This window comes from Aphelocoma coerulescens, chromosome 2 (assembly GCF_041296385.1).
Source record: "Aphelocoma coerulescens isolate FSJ_1873_10779 chromosome 2, UR_Acoe_1.0, whole genome shotgun sequence".
Classification (NCBI taxonomy): Eukaryota; Metazoa; Chordata; class Aves; order Passeriformes; family Corvidae; genus Aphelocoma; species Aphelocoma coerulescens.
In genome coordinates, this window is record NC_091015.1 from 29,018,418 (window position 1) to 29,042,273 (window position 23,856).

Below are 23,856 nucleotides of genomic sequence, written 5' to 3' on the forward strand. Positions count from 1 at the left end.
GAGACGAAGAAATGCTCTACTGTATTGAGATTCACAGCACTACTTTTGAGTGGAACTGCACTAATCCATACAGTGCACTGCTTGTTTGGAGGCAACAAGGATCTTGGTGATGGTCTGCATGTCACACACATACTCCAAGAATTTTATCGTGACTCAACCTGATGGTGGCAAGGACCCAACTGGATTTATTCAGCTGTCAGCAGAATCACCACTGTAAATACCACCCATAAAAATCCACAGTGAGAAAGGTATTATCTAGTCTTCCTGTTGTGCCAGTTTTATATTTTTAGAAGATTAAACGTTCCCTCATGAGAACACAAAAAAGAGGGTCTTTTTGCCTTTGAAAGCAGTCATCAGTGATAAAAATATAAAGCAGTAAAATCCAAACATTAATTACAGCATGAAGACATTTTTAAAGATCTTTACTTTTTTGGGCCTACTTGTCCCACGTTGACTCTCACACAGATGACCTTTCTTGTCTGCATCCCCACAGAACAGGTGGCCTCCCCATTCCAGCTGGCAGAGGAGTTGAAAGCGGAGACAGACGTGTCCTCTATGCACTGTCCCCATGGACCGGTCTGCCAATGGTACACAGTGCAAGAGTGCTCGTTACAGCTGCGTGTTTCCTGGAGGGCACTACTATTTGGGCACTGTATTCCTCCTGGAACAATAAAAGAGGGCAAAAGATCATTCAGTGGAAGGAGACAATTTTTTTTTTTATTTAAAAAACCCATACCACAAACCCCCTTTGAAATTTTCTTAGTTATATTTTAGCAGTTTGATTACATGTATTATCAGTTTGATTACATGAAAGAAATGCTGTTCCTTTTTCCTCCTCTTCATATGCCCAATATTGACAAATTTCAGTCAACAAGCCACACAGAACAGACTGTTCATGGACAGTGTGTAAGTCTGTACCAAAAGGATGACAAAATAATCATAACTTCTATAACACACTAACGTGCTTGGAGTAATCTACAGCCTTACTATTTTGGGGTTCTCTAAAAGGAACTGCAAGAGATCACGTAAGGACGTATGAAGGCTCTAGGCAGAAAAAAGTGTTAATTATTCTAGTTATGCATGGCTAAAGACCACTGTTTATGTCTAATGCACAGATCAATTGAAAAGATTTTTGGAGCTCTTGTCCTAGGTCCCAGTGGATATTTATCCATGTTATGTAAACCAAAGAGGATGGCACAGCTGGCAATTTCAGGTCCAGATTAAGATAACAAAGCAGGTTAAGATTAAAATGCAATCAAGTGTCAATGATTGTGAAGAAATCTCAGATAATGTTGCCTTTGTTGTGTTTGGTTTCAGATAGTCTGTTCAGTTTATTATATTCAAGCACTTCAAAACTACTTTGGCCTCCCAATCCTCCAGGAGAAATGAAGAGGTCTTTCCTACCACAGTTGATCGCAGGCTATTAGATGTCCAGCCCTGAGAGCAGACATCATGCCCGCTAAATATCTGGTGTTATTAGATACTCAGAATCTAGGTTTAAGATTCTGGCCTACAAGGAACAATGAGGCTCCTATCTCCAACTGATGAAAAGGCAGCGAAAAATCTAAACAACATTTTAGCCTCTCCTAAACACAAGAAAAGTAAGAAAGACGACTGAAAGAGGAGCTTTTTGTTAGTTAATGCTGATGATCCATATGACTTTTCTCTAAAAAGAAAAATGTATGCTCACACCAAATGCATGCTGTAGAGTATATTGTCTTTAGATCCCGGCACTGAACCTCAAGTTGACTGTCTGCTCTACAGATATACAGGAGGGAAGGAGTTTCAAGCACTCATTGTTGATATTAAACAAAAAAGTAAATGTAATCAAAGAAACAATGGACACTTCAAATACTCCAAAACAAGAAAGTCAAGTCACCAGTATAAAATACTTTATACCCCAAGTTGTTCTTCACGGTCTAGATCTGCAGCACACATGAGAAAAGGTCCATTCTAATGAAAATGCAAGATAAAATCATAATTCTCAATTTATTTCTCTAGGAATATTTTTAATTTCTGGCTTTTTTCTAAAAATACTGATGTAACCAAGCAACAGTAAACATTGTATTAGTTGAGATGTCATGCCACAGACTAGCTAATCTTAAATTTTGCAAAAGAGGATTAGAAAAACCTACAAAAATGCGAATTAAATAATAACTTGAATTTTTTTTTGGTTCAGAATGGATGCAAGTCTATTAGAATTGGTTAAAATATATGTCAGTGTGCAGAGCATAAAAAAATGCCAGACATATTTTCCTAAAAAATAAATTAAAAATATAAATGATAAAATAGAATTTTGGTTATGTGATAAATTTCATAATGTTATCTAATCATCATCCCTCAAGAAAAAAAATCAGCTAAACCAAGCAGACAGGAATATAAGCAAGTAAATTAGGAAAGTGAGTGTATTTTGAAGAGAAAAAAAATAGTAAAGTCAAAGATTATTTGTCATGGAAGGGAAAATTGAACCATGTGAGGAGTCTAGATGGTCCTCCATTAGTAGGGTTAAATAAGGAAAATTTAAAAGATGTAGGGAAGGTTAATAAATTAAGTATTTCCATCTGATGTTAGCTCAAGAAAAAACACAAGGGAAATATTTAATGAAATTTAAAAATTAAAGGGGGTGCATGGGGGAAAAAATATTTTCCCAGAATTGAATGCCACAGTCACCAGTTCCTAAGACATTTGAGAATAAACTGACAACAGAGGTTCGGTTTCGACAGCTATGCAAGAATGTATATCCAGGGAATAAAATGAGATTGACATTACTTGTAAATGAAAAACATTGGGGCATGAATGTCTGCAGCTCAGTGGGAATACAGCTCTGTTCAGATTAAACCAGGAGTTAAAAAAACATGCAAAGACTGAACAAAATGTGGAAATAATACTACTAAAATAAAAATCAGTGTGCCATTCTCTACAGGAAAACAGCATTCTCTCGTGCTTCCTCAAATTTAACTAGGTACACAAAATGCAGAAGGGGTTGGAAAACTGGCAATTAGAGATGCCCTTTACAACATCTGTGTAGGGGTAACAACTTTATGAGCATTTCCCCAGTTGAGAACAGGTTTGACAGGAATATAAAAGTAAATGAGTATCACAGGAAAAAAATGAAACAGACATTTGAATTCATCAGAATATGTCAAAAAGGGACATACAATAATAAACATATCCTTTAATAACAGATGATCAGATGACAGTAAATAACTACTTGGCAGTACTAAAAATAATAATTTCAAGGATACAAAAAACAGTTGAAGCATTTCGTTTTGGGTTTGGATTCTTAAGCAAAGTGGTCTTGGAAATGAAAGACTAGGTTTGCAGAGGGACTTGCATACTGCTCATAAAATAGCTATGATATTGTTTCCTTGAAAGCTTTAACAAAGTTGTCATACACTTAGACTTCTTTTCTGCCTGGTTTGGAACTGCTAACGGGTAAGACACCTTGCTCGAGGATATTCAGTGATTGGATTTTATTAATCATTTTTTGTGACATTGACTTGATAACTTTTAAATTTCAAATGAATATTTTTTTAAGCATTTAGGATAATTTTAATTAATCATCTTGATATAACTCATTTTTGCAAATGCATATAGTTTTACAAATGCATTTCAAAACAGCTGGAATAGTCTTAGAGTTTGAGAAAACAGATGTGACTGAAGTGTCTCTTGTATTCTAGTGAGTGAGGTGTTACTCATTTCTTTGCTGTAGGAATGAGGTAGGCACTTCTCAAGGCAGCTGCACTTCCTGAAAACAGACACAGTCAGAACCAAGACTATTCCTGTTCTGCAAACACTGATGCTTCCTCACCTGGTGTATATCCATTATACAAACCAAGCAGACCTGTCCTACACATACAACAGGTCAGGATGCAGAGTGGACCCATGGGAAATGAGAGACCTGTCCTCAAGTCTTTTACAGGATAGGATTTGAGCCCCTGACCCCTCACTACAGTCAGCAATCTGAACTGATGAGCTCCTGAGCAAAAGAACACAGTAACATACCTTGCCCTGGCTCACCTTTCTCACACAGGTGTCAGGTCACTTAGTAAATCTTGCCTGAAAATTCAGTTTGCATGGTCCCAAAACTAAGTGGGTTTTTTTATTCCTGTTTCATGAAAAACCTCATGTTCTCCAAAACTTATTCTTTTGTGAATTAGCAATTTGCTGGTAAAACAATTACTCAATTTTATGCTTTCAGATTTAATTACCAAGCACTGTTATTTCAAGCCAGGAAAATACGAAAATTAAAAACAACCTCAAGAAGTGTAGGAAGAGTAAATACATTAAAAAACCCTAAGCATGACTTCTTGTTTGAAACTACAAATTCAAACTGCACTGGAATTTTATCAGGAATAAAATTTTAAAGCATATCAACAATAATTTGCTAAGTGTTGAGAAGAAACTCCTTTGATCCAGCTATTTCTTATATATTCAATAAATTAGTCTTGCAGATAGATGAGAAGAGATGCTGGTCCCTGCCAAACAGAATATCTGACAGACAACTGATATTCTATACTATCTAACTGTGATGTTTAGTGGTCTGTGATATATGAGGTCATACCAAATAGTCCTTCTGGCACTACACTTTGCTAATCTATGAGCAAGTAATAAGACCCATATTAAAACATTGACATGCATATGCATCCCTGCCCTAAGAGAATATGTAAAAAAAATTTCCCTTCACTCTCATTTTATTAAATTAAGCTTTTAAGTCATCTTAGTTTCCTCTTTCCATTTGACTTTTGGTTTTTTGGTTTTAGTTTCGTTTTCGATTTTTTTGGGGGGAGTGGGGTGTTAAATCTTTAATTTTCCAAAATCAATATTACTAATAAAACTTAGGATGTATCCACAACATTAGTGTTGTGCTGTGTTGCACCGATTTTCCAGTGTCACTCTATGGCAGTGTATGACCAATTCAGAATTAGTCTACATATATATTACTTACTGAAAAACTAGGATTCATTTAGTACTTCTTAGTCTCAGATATAGTAGCAATGTGAAGCTGTCTCAGTGCACACTACTAATTATATAAGATTTATTGTAAAAGGGAATTAAAAAAGAGCAGAAATATTAAACGGAATATAAAACAAAAATAGACAAACCCTACATTCAAGAGTGAGGCTGAGCTGTATATGATACCTTACTAGATTTATGCAGAACAACTATATGATATAATGATATATCAGGTAACATCACTATGTCCTTTGCTGTCATTTTGTATTTTGATACAGGGACTTTTCTGAGTTTCTTATGGTACCATCAAGATATATTTGACAGTGACACAAATGAGCTAACACAATAAGCAGTCTCACAGACAGGCAAATTTATAAATCACTTTGCCTTTTACACCTTCAAGCTGAGGACAATGATCTCAGAAAAAATATCAAAAATGGTTATTGTGACACTCATTTCCACATGGAGTCATCTCACAAAGCACAGTAAGTATTTATCTTGTGAAGAGACTCCTTTCTCTCCACTGAATGCAAGTAAATAAACCCATCCCAGATGTGCATGACCACACCGTGCTTGAGGCTCTGTAGTTTGACCACAAGAAAAGGGTCTTGTTCAGTATGAGGAAATGATGATGAGAGGGTGTACAACTGAGGTCAGCTCCTGGCTCAAGCAGAAAACAGTGTGGTGCTGGAGAGGCAGTCGGTGTCCTAGAGCTCATTAGCAAACTTTGTCACTGTTGTAATTTACATAGGGCTTATATTTTTCCTGTGAACCTATTCTCGACACTGAGGAACTTTTATAATACTGCTGAATTACTCCTATTCTAAGTCATAAAAAAAAAAAGTTATTAGGCTGTGGTTGTTTCCTGGTGGCCAGTTATGTTAACTTGATGGTTTCTTCAAAACAATTCAGCAGCAGAGATAGCTCGGAAATAAAAGGAAAAATAATTTCTTAGGTGTGAAATGACATAGCTCTATTACAGACAGTTATCTGCCAATAAAAATGGCAGAATATAATATTTTTCATTGCCAAGTGGAGAGAAACTGAACAATCACAGACAATACTTGATAAAAAAACATCTGAGAGCCAGATAAAAAACCTATTTCACATGTATCTATAGATTCTCAAAAATTTCAATGGGGTGTTCATGTTTAAGTACCCAAATGAACAACAATTAAATGCTTCAGATACTTTGAGGGATTGCAGTATTCACTGTGTATGTAATGCCTGAAATGCTTTGATCTTCCTAGGCTTGTGGACTGAATGACCAGCAGCAGGATGTGTGTGATCAAGGTCCCACACCTGGACTCCTTATGTCATCTTACAATACAAATTATTTGCAACAGTCTTGCATATTTTTTCTTTAATTAATAGCCAATCCTGATATATAATGGGAATAGAATATATTTATGTACAATATATTTGCCCTATTGTGTTTTGAGTAAAAACTCATGGCAACATTATACAGAAATTCCTATGGAATAGCGTACCTAGCCTGGTCTGTCTCTCATACCAACAGTTCAAGAAAAGGTTCAGAAATCCAAAAGAAAACACTGTGTGACTGTTCACCTGAACAGAACTGATAGCTGTTGTCAGAACTCAGTTTTAACGTGTAAATGGAATTATTTGTTATACATTTATGCAGCTTGGAATTTTTAGTTATACATGATGCTTACAGAGCTTCCATCTACAGTTCTGTGCATTTTTCCTAAGTTCTGAATAGAACTGAGAACTGTATGTTTTCCAAAAGATGTTCATGTGAAGCTTTCTTTTATATCAATGGAATACAGATGTTCAGATACATGAATATATTCTGTGCTCCTAGAACATGAAATGACCTCCCAGCACTCAGTATTTTATGTTTTGGGAGCACAGCTGATCTCGGTCATGGAATTCTGGAGCTGAAAAGTCATTCAGTTATTTGTCATGTAACAAATGACTAAAAGGCATAACAGGAGTAAGAGGACAAAAATGACAGTAATTCTAATTCCACTGAAGGATAAAAAATAAAAGTCAAACTGATACATTTTGAATATAATACAAGAAAAGGTGAAAAGTACCTTCCAGCTAGGGTTGTAAAAATACCCTAAGCCTTGGAAGGTTCTTTCATTTATTTATATATTTTAATTCTCTGGAGTTTGTACAGAGTGCAAAGGGGCACAATGTTGAAGAAATCTGACCAAGATGTGAGTACACTCCTGTAAGCTGGGTAGACCTACCAGCTTGTATCCTTAAAAAAAAGCACAGAATAACTTCATCTGAAATAGCGGGAAAGAAGCCAGGGTTCGAGCAAAGCTGAAGCACTACAACACCCAAGTAATGAGTTAGCTTTCTCAGCCTTACTTTAGGGATTTCTTCACTAGAACCTCTGTGGTTTGAGATCTGTCTGTGATCACTCTGTGCTGATTCTGATCATTGCACAACGAACAGGAATAAAATTCACATACCTAAAATCCAGGCTATGCTGAACAGCTTTGCTGCATCTGCAACTTTGTAAATTAACCTAGGTTGTATTAATTATCAAAGTCAGAATAAGGAGTACCTTTTAAGATTAAGCATAAGAAAGTGGAATAATTTTTTCAGTAATTAAGGTTTTCACTTCTGTGGCATGCATCTCAGGAGTTTAAATTTCTGTGTCCAGTAAAATTACAAAAGTATACCAAAAATCTATTGTCTTGACCTACATGGACAAGCAAGAAGCACCTGAATATATGTTTATTTGAATTATCTGGCTCTGTGTGTCCCCCAAAATGAGTCTGTTTGGTACATTGTAAAGAAAGGGGCAACAGAAACCCAATTTTGTCAATAATTTTAAGTGTTTCTACTTTGTTACATAGATCCATCTCAATAACTATGATTTGAATCAGCTACCAAAATATAGTTCTTATTGCCACTTACATTTCTAGCAAAGGCTCCCTTCAGAGAAAAGGTTGAAAGTGATATGCTATACCAATTTTTTTTACAGTCATCCAAATTCTGTCAAATACAAAGTACACTTTCAGCAATGTTAGCCATGTCTGCAAACAGAAAAGTTCACTGCTTCTATACCTTGCAGCTTTCACTTTTCAGCTAAATTTCATCTTAATGTAAAGTAATAAAATTCTTAACAGTTTAAAAGAAGAACTAACACATACATGCAATCCTTTTATATTGAAGGCATTTAACTTTTCTCTCAGTAACCTGCCAAGAACTTTTGGTGCCTATGTATCCTGGCTCCTGGTGTTGCACAAGGCATTTTATCAGCTGGATCCTGGCATACCTGACATGGCCATTTTTGAATCATGTTATATACAGAATATATTTCTTCCTCTCCAAATACTTAAAACCAAGAGCTATAGGAACCAGGAAAAATCATCAAAGAATAGCCATGAACCTATATCTAAAACCTATTTCTTCTTCTCCTTTATATTCCAGCTATGTCTTCTCTTTGCATTTGCTGCTGACTCTGCACAAGGACCATTTGAATAAATGGAAACCATTCACGAGTGAGGACTTGCAGAGCAAAAACCAAAGCCTTGCTACGAATAAAAATGTTAGTGGGGTAACATAAATTACCGATTTGAGATAAGAAACTACAAAACCCATTTGCTAGCATTTGAGCCATTAAAATTCTCATCTTTTCAGCATTCAGGATACTTAGATCCTTCCAAATTGGACCTAAATTAGAGTTCCTAGTCTGTATTAGATAAACTGTTTGCTTTATCTAATTTTAATGGAAAACAGGAAAACCATATATCTGAAATAGAAACAGTAACATTAAGCATATTAACAAAAACATAGTCACATTAACTGAAATGAGCAAAATAAAACCTCTTTAAAACAGCTTTAGGTACCAGGAGTAAATAGGATAACCATTTAAACAATTTTGCTATATTTAAAACCCCCCAACTCCTCCTAATAATTTGTTCCTTTCAATCAAGAAATTACTTTGACATTACAAAGACAGCTGAGCATTCACAATCAGACAGGAGCCTGCGAGAGTGTGAGCCCTTACCTTCACCTGCATACGCCAGGATGGAGCGGGCGCGCAGCTGCTTCCCTTCTGTGGTTTTGCCGGAGCAGGTGTGTGAGCAGGAGGACCAGGCAGACCACATGCTGAGCACACAGTCCTTTGGGCACGGCGCTTCGCACACCACCGGGATTGGGTAGATGGCATCTCTACACAGCTGTCTGTCAACCTCTTCTCCTGGGGAAAAAAAAAGGCAGTCGCAGTCTACCATTTGCTAAATTAACTTAAAATGAACAATCTAGTCCAGATGGGCACACAAATGAATTAGATTCTGTTCTTCTGTATAAACAAGGTAAATAGATTTTTTATTAAAATCACTTTTCTCCTTTGCCTCGATTCTAGAAGAGCATACTTAAACCTAGTTTGATTCAATATTCTCATGAAGTGAATGCCAGCCTGGGTGGTCTTTAGGCTTTCGTTTTGTAATATATACTTGATCCCACACAAAATCTAAATGTGAGTAACAGAGTATATAACACACCTATGGAAAACTGTGTACATGGAGATACATGTATAGTAATGATGCAGTTTTCATCCACATTTGAGGGAGAAAGGGAAAAACATCCTAACTTAACCAGCTTTATAACCCACAATTCATCCTTTGAATTGTAGCTATCCATCAAAATATGAAAAGCTGCAGTAAATTACAGTCAGAGTTTTGTTTGGTTAGAAAGATCTTTATTTGTTAGCAAACCAGCAACACATCAGTCTTTGTGTCATGGAAGTTTAACAAGATCTATGCATTTATATTCTGTAGGTACACATTTCATTATAATAAAAAGATCCAGGCTGGTATGCATTCCTTAATGAAATATTAACTAGTGTTTAAATAGCAGGGTTTCTTTTGTTTTCGATCAGATAATTGTGGGAGCACTGTGTCTGAGATGTGTCTGAACAGTACCTTAATCACAACATGGAGAATTTTGTGAGGTGACATGATTTCTTGATCAAATAAGTTAATATTTACTAAGGGAGGAATGAACAAATGACCCCATATTCTGATATCTCTAAGTCTCATGATAAATCTTCATGTTGGAGCAAATGATGGAAAAAATGAAGGAGCAAGAGATTTGGGTCCACTTCTTAGAATCCTAGCCTTGTTATAACATAATGGCTGTTATGAGGAACTGTGAAAATGTTGCATCTAAGAGTACATTGGACTTTTGAGGCCCTGGTAACCACATACAATTAAGGCATGAAAGAGGCAGTTCAGTTGTAAACACAACATTTCTTTTTTTTTTTTAATTTTCTAAAAAGGATAACATTTCAAAGCATCTCAATGCCTTTTGTGCTGTATGATCTTTGTTGTACTAGGGCATGAAAACTTTTGCTATGATTCATCTACTGAAACACTCTCGAATCTTACATGATCTTGACAGGACCAAAAGGAGTTGTCTACCTTACGCACTTTCTAAAATCCATCATGTCAACCCCTTTGTTTTAAAAGCCAATATCAACAAAATAATGTCTTAACAATGTTTGCAAATAAACTTAAGTCTTCAATATGACAAAATATTTGTTAGATAGATTGATTAAATACCCTGTAATTGAGTCATCAGTTACTCTTAGTAACTACCACATGGAATCTGAAAGCTAATTCAGCGAGAACAGAACACGCTATAAATTAAGCCGAAGATCTAAAAACACTGCTTTGCTGAGTCTCAAATTAGGCTTTATTGCTCAATAAAATAATAATAATAAAATGATTCAAATACTAATCAAAACAGAAACTACCTAAACTACATTTTTTGTCATTCAAGGTTTACAGTCTTAGAATCTTTAAAATAAGAATCTCTGTTAAACTGAGTTCCTGAAACTAGGAGGTTCTTTTTTTACTAAAGACATATCATGAGTCCCAGAAGTATTAACCAAATTCTTTGTGAAAGAGTAAAAGATGAGGGCCATCCATTCAATATTGGATCCTTTTAACCAGTGCTAACTATTTTATTCATACAGAATATTTAAGCAGAACAGAACTACAAACATCAATCTTCCTTGGTTCTGAAAACCAGCAAAAATCCTGAAGCTCATGTTTTTAAAATAGCCCAAAGTAGTCATAGTCATCTGAATTATAAAGACCTTTGAGATCAAGTCAGTCTCAGCAGCTATATTTTCTCATATTAAAATAAAAACTTGAGTCCTGCCAAAGGCTTCATAGCTCTCCCACACCAAGTTCTGCTTCCCTCACTGGACTCAGTCTTTGCATCAATTGCTCCTTCTGTTATATTGCAGGTCATCACACCCTGACACCAATGCAGGAGGGATTCCTTTCTGCTTCATCAGAATGGACATGTGTTTGGGTTCAAGGACAAGAGACAGAGAAGAGGACTGTAAACTTCTATTCCAGATAGAGAAAAAAGCTAGAAAAGGGGTGAACCCTAATCTCAAACTGTTCCATTGCTAGATAAGACTCAATGAGGTAAACTGCACACTTTGCAAGAAATGGTATTATTACAATAAAGTGCGTCACAGTATAAACAAACAACACTATACTGAACTTATTTATCACCTACTGGCTTTTAACTTTAAATTCAAGCTAAATTTGGTACCACAATGAGAAATTCTTTTAATTAGTTTCAGTCTGAGTTTATATCTCAAATGAAACCAAGCCTTCACTCTCTCCCAAAATCAAAGCCTATCTTTTTTCTTTGCTTTTACAGAGAAAATATTCTAGAGATATTTGTCTTAAATATTAGCATTTTGTTTTTGTCAACTGTCCAATTCTTATCTGATGAATTCAATAGCATAGAAATGTAGTTGGAAGGAATGTCTTATAATGGGTACTTCTTATCTTTGGGGAAATATTTTATTTAGACTAAATTGTTTCTGACATTTCACTAATGATTTTATGAAAAACTTGACCTTTTTTGCCTTCCTCTTTAAAGTGCATAGCGTAGTCAACTACCAGAAACCACTCAACCATAAGCTGGGAACAATGCCAGTGTAATGACTACTTAGAAAATGTCCCATTTGAAAATATTTGCTGTTGGGTGTTGAAGCAAGTCCAGAGGAGGGCCATGAAGGTGAGCAGAGGGTTGGAATATGTCTCCCATGAGAAATGGCTGAGAAAATTGGAGTTGTTCAGGCTGGAGAAGAGAATCCAATGAGACATTATAGCAGCCTTCTAGTACCTAAAAAAGGCTGAAAGAAGATGAAAAGGGGCTTTTTAAAAAAGCATGTAGTGGTAGGACACAGGGGAATGGCTGTAAACCAAAAGAGAGAAGATTAAAGACATTCTTTACTGAGAAGGGCACTGTATCAGGTTGTGTAGAAGTGGTGGATGCCCCATCCCTGGAAGTGTTCTAGGCCAGGTTGGATGGAGCTCTGAGCAATCTGTTTTTGTGGAAGGTGTCCCTGCCCATGGCAGAGAGGTTGGAACTAGATGATCTTTAAGGTCCCTTGCAACCCTAAACACCCTATGATTCTATGATTTTATTTACATGTTATGGGTATAAATTCATTTTTCACAAAAATTGAAGACAGAACTCCAAAAAAACATGACTGAAAGGCCTCTGCCCTGGGTTACTTATACTCATATGTAGAATGACAAAAAGTAAAAAGCAGAGAAATGAAAACAGAATATGACATTTCTGTCAAGAGAACTCTTCACCGCTTATCAGCTGATTTGTTCATTAAAACCTGGAATCTAGCAATAGTCCATATATACAAACAATGCCTATGTTGTTGAATTCTATTCCTCTCAGGAAAGAGACACACATTTTGGACTAAAAACTCCAAATTGCTTAAGGAAATGATGTCATGTAAAAATGGCAGGAGGGAAAAGAGGTTTATTTTTTCAAGAATTTAAAATGTCAAAGGTCGTTTAAACCTTTCCTGGGATTTTTTTTTTTACAGATTTACATCAGTGAGGAGTACCGAAGGGATAGCCTTTTGAATCTCTTCCTCAAATAATTATGCTGGATCCAGCTGGACAATCAGCAAAGCAAGTTACTAAATTAAAACCTCCTTTTGGACAACTTCTTGGCTTGAAGACTTCCTGGTATATATGCACGCTCGAGAGCCACTATTGAACTACGCAACTATTAAGTTGCTTTAAAACAAACAATCAAAAACAACCACAAAACACCAAGCCAACCAAACAAAAAACCCCAAACCTCCTACTGAATAGACAAATTTTTACAGATCAGAGAGGTAGCTTTCAGGAGGAACTGACTAATAAGTATCAGACTGTGTTCATATCACCATTCTTGTTTTATTACATTCACAAAGCAGGTATTGTATCTGTGAAAATTTAGTCTAGATGCTAAAAGTTGGGCTAGACCATCTTCTCTGGTTAATGTAGTTGAGTCATGTCAGTCCTTTGTGTTCTTGTCTACTCATCTGTAAAATGTGACTGATATTAAAGTTTCTCGTAAAATGCTTTAACAAAGTTCCAATGAGAAGCATTCCTAGAGCTGGAATCACTAGAGAGACATGGTAAAGAAAACCTCTTGCTTATTGTGCATCTTTTAACATGGTGCATGCTTCGGTGCCCAGTAAAAAATTGCTGTCAAATTCTGACCTGCAGTAAATGGAAAGGCAAGTGCTTACAGAGAGAAAAATGGTTTTTTAAGCCTTAAAATGAACAGTAAAATCACTGCAAGATTCAATGAGGCATAGAGAACAACTTTAAAAAAATCAGCATAAAATAAAATTTCTGCTGGAGCCTTATGTAATGTCAATCAGCCTGGTCTCAGTTCTGTACGAGGAAACCAGCTATAGTTTCTGAAAGACTGACTTAAAACCTGATATAAACTAAGTAAATTTTGACAATAAAATAAGAACAAATAGAATTAAATCAAGAGAGTGCTTTGAACATTAATATCTAATAGTATTTTTAATATGCTTGTGTAATCAGTAAAGGATAGGAATATAACACAGTGGTAAAACAAATTTTACAGTTGTATTTTAAAGTTCATAAAACAAGCAATGACACCAACTAAGCCAAAATGCTAAAACTGCAGACTTCAGATTATTTATTGCTTATTTCACTGTGTTCAAATGTACTATATCTTCAGCTTCAAGGGAAAAAAAAGTCTCTTGTGTCAGTATCTTGTACATGATGTCTACAGCTGCTGGGCAACTGAAATATTTGGAAAAGCACTCCAGACCTCAGCTTTTAAAGTGTTTGTGGGTGAAGAAGGCCTTTTCATTACTTAACTGCCTTCAGTAATGCCTCTAAGCACGGAGGCTGCAGGAGAAAAATGCGTTTGCTTCACACGATAGCAAAATCCGTGAGATGTCCTGGTTGCCACTAACTTTCCCTCCTTTCCTGTGTAGAAAAATAATCAACAGGAATTTACTGAACTGCCTCTGGTATGGGTTTTAAAGGCTGAAATGGCTGAGAATGTTCTTTATCTTGAATTACCATACAGTTTCCCATATGCATTCTTTTCACATGAGGACCTATACCTGTCCTTACACTGACTGCCTTGTCAATCTCAGAATCTGTCAGACTGGCTGAGCTAAAAATTTTGTGTGGACTCTGCCCATCAAGAGAAAAGTACGCCTATCTATATTCCAAACTCACTAAAACCAGATCTGTGCTATGTGCTCAGTCCTGTTTTTCACTTTAATCATAGTCACAGTTAGTAAAACATATCCTTCTCCACTAAAAGGTCATCAGTCTATAATCTACTTGCCTCAAAGTTACAGGAATGTCATGACTAGACTGTAAGAGTATAGAAGAACTATTAATGACTTTAACTGTAATTATTCTAAAGAAAATTAAAAAAAAAAAATCAAGAAAATCACTAAATAAGAAAATGTATAAATGTATGCAAATGTGAAGTTCCATACTAGATTTTCTTTAGTAATAACCTGGTCAACACACTGGATGATTAGTCTAATGCAAAATAGAAATTATTCACATTACAGAAAAGCTATCAAACTTATCAAAACCCCATACATCTTCACATGCTAGGACACCTTATATCTGCAAATGAGCAGACAATAATCAATCACTAGGATAAACTGAAAGTATTGATTTAATTTCTAATACTTCTGCATTTCTTGCAAATCACTAATTGATTACCAAAGTTCAACACAACAGGAAAAATCATGCCTGCCTAGCATGAACAGTCACAGCAAATTGTGTTTTTCTTCCAAACCTTGGTGCTCCAGCAGTAGTGTGACTTTTTCTTTTTAAAATGATCAGAAGAGGTAGAGAGCTACATCGTGAACAATGCATACCCATAATACTTTCATTCAAATTCTGTCCTTTTTCATAATCAGACACTTGCAATGTGTCTTCCTCAAACTTACTTATTGTACTTCAACTTTATCAGGACTACTGATTGGAAATTCATTCCCAGGACTGATTTTTGGCAATTGTTTTGTTGTTTGTTTTTCTTTATAGAGGAGGAATTCTCTGTGGAACACTGTCTTTCTTAGAGCACGTGTCTCTAGTTGAAATGTATACACAACTTCAAAAAGCTGACCCAGATTTTTCGGTAGGGAGAATTTAGAAGTTAATCTCTGAAAACCTAATGAAACAAGCCACAGAAAGGGGAAACAATAATATTTACATGAAATTCACCGTCTTGTTTAGCTCAACAAAGTTAAGAGTCTTTGGAGGCAAAAAAGCAGCACGTGCAGCAGTATCTGACTGACAGAACAATTTTTGCTCTTGAATCAGTTCAACACTAGCAAATAACACATACTTTGATAGACAATAGGAAACTTTAAATGTTTTATTAATCCCACTATCCTTCATATCACGTTGATGGTATTTATTCATGTCTGCTCCAAAAAAACGCTTTAACGTTAGTAAAATGGCAATGTCTTTCAAAATAGCAGCAACTTACACAAAATAGCAGCAACTTGTACATTTTCAACATTTGGAACAATTATTAACCTCTCTAATTATCAAACATAAAGCAACATTAACTACAATTTATGACCTCAATATATCCTACTTCATTGGCTCCTAAGTTTTTCAAAACACAATGAGAAAAGATGGTGTCTTTTCCCCTTGTATTATTCTGATCAAGTGAAGCTTCTACATTCATTTCTAATGCTTAGGTGCCTAGCTGGTAGCTCCAAGTGTAAAAGCAGTTACTAATTCCCTAATCACATGCCTTTCTCTCAATCGCTTTTGCTAAGTAGCATTTGCATTTAATTAAGTACATCTTAATTAGTTGATGGTTAATATTCTTGAAGTAATTTTCTTCTAAGAAGCCTAAGTAGAAATGGCACTGATTTCAATGAAGACAAATACACTGGTTACTCACATCTGTTCATTATGCAAAAATGACAGAAAGTTGGTCTAATAGTTTAATGATATGAAAACATTGCAGGATTGTAAACTGTTTGATTTGGTGATTTACATGTGCAAATTTACTGTGGTTTTGGTTTCAGTGTAGTATCATACAGTCTATTCCTTACTGAAAGAAAAATGGTAAACATGATACTTCAGCCACTTACTCACAAAACCCACTGCAAATCTCATAAACATGTGTCTATTTTTTTTTTGTTAAATGAGAAACTTGAGAGCCTAAGCACAGGTACGTTCATCTTATTTACATCTTCACTCTACCTGCACACACAAACCAGTGACATATAGAAAAGGCCACTGACTGCTGTCCTTTCCCTATGCAAATAGTGGAGGATACATATACCTTTAAAAATAAAATACTAAATTTTAAAATGTGATTTTGTTTTTTTTCTTTAAAGCAAACATTTGCAATGAAAAATGACTAGTAATGACAGGAAGTAATAGTATACAAAAGTAAAATACCTGGAGTTTAGAAACCCGCCATATCTAGTGCTTTTCCAACCAAAGATAACAGCATGTTAACACACATAAGAAAAAAAATGATGTTTTTATAATTTTCTATTCCTTAATGAGATGAAACATTGTATTTTACAAGCAATAACTTCTTGTTAATGGCTATGTGCAAATTTCTACTTTATTCACCTTATGGGAAAAATGATTCTGATGAGTGGGATGACACTGGCTTCAAGAACTCCCACATTCATGCAGAAATATAATTTCAAAAATAGTACCTGAACACTTCAGCTCCTTCTCTGTAACCAAACCAGCAAATGAGCTCAGTTACAGCTTACAGGGTAGTATGTGTTTGCTAACGTTTCCCAAAACACAGCATATTACCAACTGTGTAGAAAAAATGCAGATGCAGGTAACCCCCTGCAAGTGGTTTATAGGAAAGCTGAAAGATGTGAAAGTCATTCTGCTCCAGAGGTAAGACAGTTCTGGTTACAAGGTTTCTTCCCCGACCTTAAATTCATCCAAAATTTCAATCACGCAAATTTCAGGGAAAGTGAGTCCCTGCTAAAATATCCAGGTCAATATCCCTTAATACAACAGATATGTTTGCACCATATACAAAACAGTTACAGGAAGAACCAAAACTGAAATAGCACTCCATACGTTGAAATAATGATAACAATAAAGGGACAACTCTGACACAAAAAGTAAGAACATATTTTAAAGATGGATATTTCTTGCTATAATTGCTTCAGATGGAAAACATCTTTTCATATTCTTTGGCTGTAAATTAAAAATAATGGTTAAACATAATGAACTAACACTTTCAGATACAATATTAATGCTTCCAGTAATCCCATTTTTATGTCTGGTAATAGCAGAACAAATGTATCTCCATTTATATTAGAGTCATCTATCAGGATTAAAGTCATGTAGATAGAGTCTAAATTTGCCAGACACAAATAAAACCAGGGTATGAAACAGTATTTCTTTACCCAAATAATATTTTTTTATTTAAAATGCAGTGTCATTTGGCCAGATTAAACAACAGTATGAAAAAATAATATCTCATAACTATGTTAACACAGAAATGTACAGAAAACTGAGGCATTTGGCTGGGAAAAAAAACAAACAAAAAAAAACAAAACACAAAACCAAAACCAACAAAACACCATGCTTTTTTTTTTCCATGAAAGTGAAAACTTCTTATTTGGGCTCGACTTTTTTACTTAATGAGATTGAGAAAAATGAAAAATAACTGTTCTCTTTTGGCCATCTTAAAATTTTGTGGTAACCAGTTTGAAATTTTACCTCTTATTCCTTTATCCTCTTTCTAAATTTTCACTATACTTTGCTAGATTTATTCAGGTTGAAAACCTGAATTCACTCAGAAAGTATAGAAAAAGATTTTTCCAATTCTCCCTGTATTTCTAAATGGCAGTGATGATGGCAGCCACAGTGTCAGTTCCCCCAAGCATACAGCAATCACTTGGCTACCTGTGTCTCAGTTAATAAAAAAAAAGAAAAAAAGAAAAAAAGAAAAAAAGAAAAAAAGAAAAAAAGAAAAAAAGAAAAAAAGAAAAAAAGAAAAAAAGAAAAAAAGAAAAAAAGAAAAAAGAAAAAAAGAAAAAAAGAAAAAAAGAAAAAAAGGAAAAAAGAAAAAAAGAAAAAAAAAAACATAGATGAGGCGAGTTCCTTCACTACACACACACAAAGGCACACTGAGGGTGTCTTGTAGTACTAACTATGGCTTAAAAAGTAACACAGCCTTTTTATCTCTGACACAACCCAGTAAGTTACTGAGTGCATATTTTGTATTATGCATCAAAGACTAATGGGGAACTCTTCTTACAGGTGATACTTCTTTGATTCTTCACTACTTCTGGTAACACTGAATATTCAACAGCATGAAATAGGCTGTATCTGAAATATTAAAGTCAGTATCTCTGAAAAAGCCTGATCTAAACATGGATGCTGAAGAATTAATCTAAATTAATTAAACTGGGACTTTGAAGGAGATTAGTTAAACTGTATTAACATTTTGTATGGCTATCCTTATTCAGAATGAAAGAGAAAATTATTGACAAATAGAATTAAGGCCACTTTAACTTTGAATAAGAGGATTCAGGGACACATTTATATAGTTTAAGTAATTATTTTTGCAGTTAATTTGGATCAACTTTGCAAAGTGTCTTCATGCATATAAGTAAACAAAAACTGAAACTGATATGCCTGTAGCTGAAAATTTCCTATACTTTTAACTTGATGCCATAGTAGACTTGTACCACAGGGATAGAAGTTCAATAATTGTAATAAAGACTCCAGCAGAGTACCCACACACTGCCTAACAACAGGAGTAAAATTTTTCTACTGCTTGACAGGTAGTTGAAGCATTTTCATGGTTCATTTGCTAATGTAGTCTTACTGAAAATGATAAGGAACAGAGAATACAAGTGTATTGATCATAACCAAGCAGAGCTGCCTTCTAGTGTCAAATAAGCCAATCAAATGTCATCTTGATATGAAAATAAAAATAACTTTGATGACAGGCTACGGTCCCATTGAGAATAAAATCAATATTAGTCATGGGACCAAGTGGGATCAATATGTCAAACCAATAGGCCATTTTAGCAGAATGGGGAAAGGAGGAGAAAAGTGCTGACAGAGCTATAAGGAAAAAGGAAGACAGTGAGAACCTCGAGGGTGAGATCACTTGAAAATTCACACTGTATTTACGAAAACGCTTGTGAAAAGAACCAAGTCAGCTTAAAAAGATATTGTTCCAAGATCAACAGAGCATTCTCATAAATTTTTCCCAATCAAGCCACAATTAATACAGTGACAAAATGATATAAAAGTATGACTTCCAGGAAAAAGATTAAAAATTTATAAATAGATTACAAATAGATTTCTCTATTTGTATGTAAAATGTTACAAAAGATCTACTGTGTTTAAAAGTGAAGAAAAATTCTTTCACAGACTTTAGAAATAGTGATGGTGTTATTTGAATATTGGTAGCCGAGGATTTAAAATACATGGATTTGAAAATGCAACATGTATTTATTTTATTACAATGTGTCTTTTTGTTTATTTAAAAAATACCATCTTTCATTAATCACTGGAAATTACTGTATTATTTTTTCACTGCTGAGTATTCTCAGGAAATTTTTAACCTCATCAGATATGGGCAGATCGACAGTTGAAGTCTTTTAGAAGGTTTCACAGGTATTTTATTGTGTTATTTTATGCATTTCCCCCTCCTTTCCCATCCAATAAGGTCAAAATAACCTGGAGAACAAGTTCGGGAAGGGCAATGGAATGTCAGTGACTTCAAACCAGCTTGATTAGAAAAGATAATTCTGATGTTCTGCTCTGAACTAGATTAACATTCAGGGATATGTGTTAGGAAGAGAAGCATAAAAAGGAAATAATAGGCATGGAAAACAGTAGCATGAAAACAATGTGACAGTTTCACTAATGTCAGTAGAATGACAGCGCTCACCACAATCTTTTCAATAATTCCCTACACTGAGTTACTAATCTGCATATTTTCAGCAGCTACCTTAAATGGCCTGATTTTTCAAGAAACACCAAAAACTTTCACAAACTTCAGGCGTCTCATTTTCAGCATAAACATTATCTTTGGTTAACAAGTTTATACATTTAAGCAAAAAAAGTTCAAAAAGTTGCATCGTAAATGGGTTCATAAATACTTCAGCATTGCAGTACTTTCCTAGAATTTGGCCAACAATATTTTAATGCTATTCTTCTCTGTAATGCAAAAGCTTAACCCAAAGATGAAGAGAATGATTAATGGCTGGCACCTGACAGAACATTAAGTGAATTTTTCAGTTGGTCAATTACCTAGTATTTCACTACTATATTGTGAATTTTCAGCAAGTTTGCAAGTGTGCATTTGTATATGTTTGTCGTACCTCTTGCCACAGAAATACACATGTAACTCAAAGGGGGGTTTAAAAGAGTAAGAAAAATTATTTTATACAGCAAAAGATGATTGCAAATATTTTCTTTGCATTATTCATCCAGCTGCAGTTAGTAAAGAGTTGTCACTCTCTATGTAATCTGACAGCTCAATTCAATCACAGTTAAAACATAGGACCCAAGAGGTGCAAGAGAGATCACTGCCACTGTCATGTTTACACATTTCTGAGAAATGGTTTTTAAATTAATTTCATGGATGCTTTTGTCTGTGTCCTACTACTGGCAGATAAAATGCAGTCTTTGGAGAGCATCTTTTTATCCATCTTGCAGTGAATATCTTCTCATCATTACAAGTGGAAGGCACAGCATGCCTTTGGGGAGTTCAAACTGTGAATTAATCTTTTCTTTTGGAAAAATTTTCATTGCTGATTCCTCCCCAGAAGACTAAAACTAACCCATCCTTTTGACTTTTTCTTTCACCTGGCCTTAAAGTGTATGGATTCAGAGAAGGAGCTGTCAGGAATTCAACTAGACGTAAACATCACCACATTTTATAAACTTATACTAAATTAAGGAAATATAATAACATTGTCACAACAACAACAAAAAAAAACAAACAGGAACACCCATAGAGACATTACAACTTTTTTACTCTGTTAATAAATTCTGCAAGTTAATGTCCTAAAGTCACAGAAATCTGAGAGACTTCACTGTAGATTTACACCCACTCACAGAAATAATTTGTACCCTTTCACTACTGGTTTTATGGAAGACTGCCACAATATATAAGATGCTTCTAGCTAATGTAATTCTTCTTTTTCCCCTCTTTAAATAAAAAAAACCCCCTCAATTCTGAGACATTCAGAATAAGAGATTTCATGTAGTTTCTGCTTAATATCTTTTCTCTGGAAAACACTCCTGCATCAATTTTCTATTTATAAAATAATATCAGTACCGATAAAGGATGTCTAAATAAAATTAAACCCAAACATCTGATAATTCCTAGATTTACGTACTTAATCCACATTACCCCCAAAACTGTGCCAAGAAACCAAACAGTAAATGCCAAAATTAAAGCTGCCTTTGTATAGTGCAGTTTTTTTAACTGCATAATCGCATGCTTATTATTTTTCCACTGGGTCCCTTCCTCCTTCAGTTCACAGATTGGAAACTCCTTAATGAGGAGCTATTCAGTATTTTTAGTTTTATTCTCTTTGTTCAAGTCATGAGCCTATGTTTTATTTACCACATACTAATTAGAAGTGTTATTAAAACAGAATTGGCATTTTTCATAAGATCCTTCTGTCATGACTATCAGATGCCCACTAGTACAGCGTTATCTTCAGAACACTGAAGATGTGACGGGTCAGCATTATTTATATTTTGCTGATGCTGAACAAAAGCAGAGCAAAATTAAACCCTGAAGAATAGGACAACTAAGGTTAGTTGTTTCACAGACATTGCATTCATTACTACAAAATGCCCACTTAATCACCAAAGGAGATATATCTGTCTCACAAATAAGTGGTAGGTTCTGTGGAGAAAATGTCATGTTAGCACAATTAAATAATTAAATACTTCCTTCTGATGCATTAACATAAGGACCAGACAAACTTAATTTCCTAATGTTTGAGGACTTGCCTTTGCAAACTAAAATACTAGATTTTGATGTACTATTTCTTCCCAGTTTTCTAGTTTAAAGCAGGAGTCAAATGATAAATAGTATTTCTGCCATGGGTGTTACACTGATGCTGGAAACTGCTCCTCTGTCTGGTGATCTCATGAGACAAAAGCAGAAGCGGATTAAAATTCATTGTATTCCAGCCCTAGAAGTTATGAATTTTCTTTACTTCCCCATTCTCTGGATTCTTATCCAGCCTTACTTTCTCCAGACACTAATCCCAGTCTGTCACCTCATTGTCCTTTTCACCTGGCCCTGCCAAATTCTTTCCAGCTGCTTCTCAAATCCTCCCATGGGCTGACCCTTAACAGATTAAATCCCTCACCAAATTCATTCCTAATGCTTGTCATATAGAAACATTTCATAACTTCGAGTTCCTTACTTAGTCTCAGGAAACTGCCCTGGAGGAAACCAGGGTCAAATCCTACCTTTCCCCAGTTTTCAACCTCATTGTTTGGCCAGAACCAGTTTCTTCCCCTTGTCTTCCATGCCCTTTTTCACCAAGTCCCAGGTACAAATCTCTATTTCCCTCTGCTGGGGTTGTGGCTACGTAGAGTCACGGACAATCTGCACTCCAAAATCTGAAAGAGATCACTGGGAACACTGGAGAGACTGGTATCAGTTGTTTACCCTGATTTTGAGTAATCATTGTGTCTGAGCATGTTTTATTTTGAAGTTTCTTAAGTATTCAGTGAAGATGTTGCTTGTGTAGTACACAAGAATTGCAAGAATTGCAAAATGACACAGATTATCTTAAGACTCTAAGTGGCCACTGGAACAGTTATCTTGTGAAATCAAGTACTTTTTGGCAGATAAGAGTGGTTTTTCATTAACCAGTGCTCAACACAAATTATGATCTGTAAGAAAGGTCAGACAATGAGCTGCTCTAGGCTGGAAGTACTGAGAGTAAAATTCCTATTTATTCTGTCTCAACATGACTAACTCATGATGATGTTTTTATCCTCACCGTTTATCAACACAGTGGTTTCACAGCTTTGAAATTTGATAACATTTATTTAGAAAATGGACCATAAGCATGCAGGTTGTTGTAAAATATAAATAGGCCTGTGCAACATTTTCTCAGATGGGAAAACTGACTCCCCTCAAACCTAGTGAGAATATACTGTCTTAGAGCATTTTATCATAAAGATTGACAACTAGTGCTGTGTCACATAATCTTCTGAGAAAGTGGTACTTAATGTACAGCTATGTAGCATTATTTTTATATATAACAGAATTAGATATAAAATTATGTTTTCTAAATATGTTTTGTAAAAATATTTCAAATATTTTCTGAGTATGTTTTAGGGAGTTAAAAAGTTGTCACACAAATCCAAAACCGAAGGAGTTCAATACAGGCCTAGAAATCCTGTTTTATAACCCATACATAACTCCCTAACTCCCTTTTTCTTTCTTGTTTCATAACAGCATAATTTGAAGTGATAAATGGAAAAACTGTACAGCATTAAATTGACCTTCCTAAAAAATCCCAATTGTTATGAAGTGTATGTACAATTACCCCTCTCTGCATTCTTACCA

At 35.1% G+C, this 23,856-nt stretch overlaps 1 protein-coding gene across 7 annotated transcripts in view; it reads right to left on the reverse strand.

Annotated features, from left to right (window-relative positions):
* The window catches only part of LOC138106386 (thrombospondin type-1 domain-containing protein 7A-like), a 285,545-nt gene that overhangs the window by 67,071 nt on the left and 194,618 nt on the right, over positions 1–23,856 (reverse strand). For all 7 annotated transcript variants that reach the window (XM_069006913.1, XM_069006912.1, XM_069006915.1 and 4 more), the window contains 2 exons: positions 8,951–9,142; positions 427–661 (listed from right to left, as the gene is read on the reverse strand). In XM_069006913.1, coding sequence (XP_068863014.1) covers positions 427–661; positions 8,951–9,142 — 427 coding nt within the window. The remainder of the gene's footprint in view (positions 1–426; positions 662–8,950; positions 9,143–23,856) is intronic.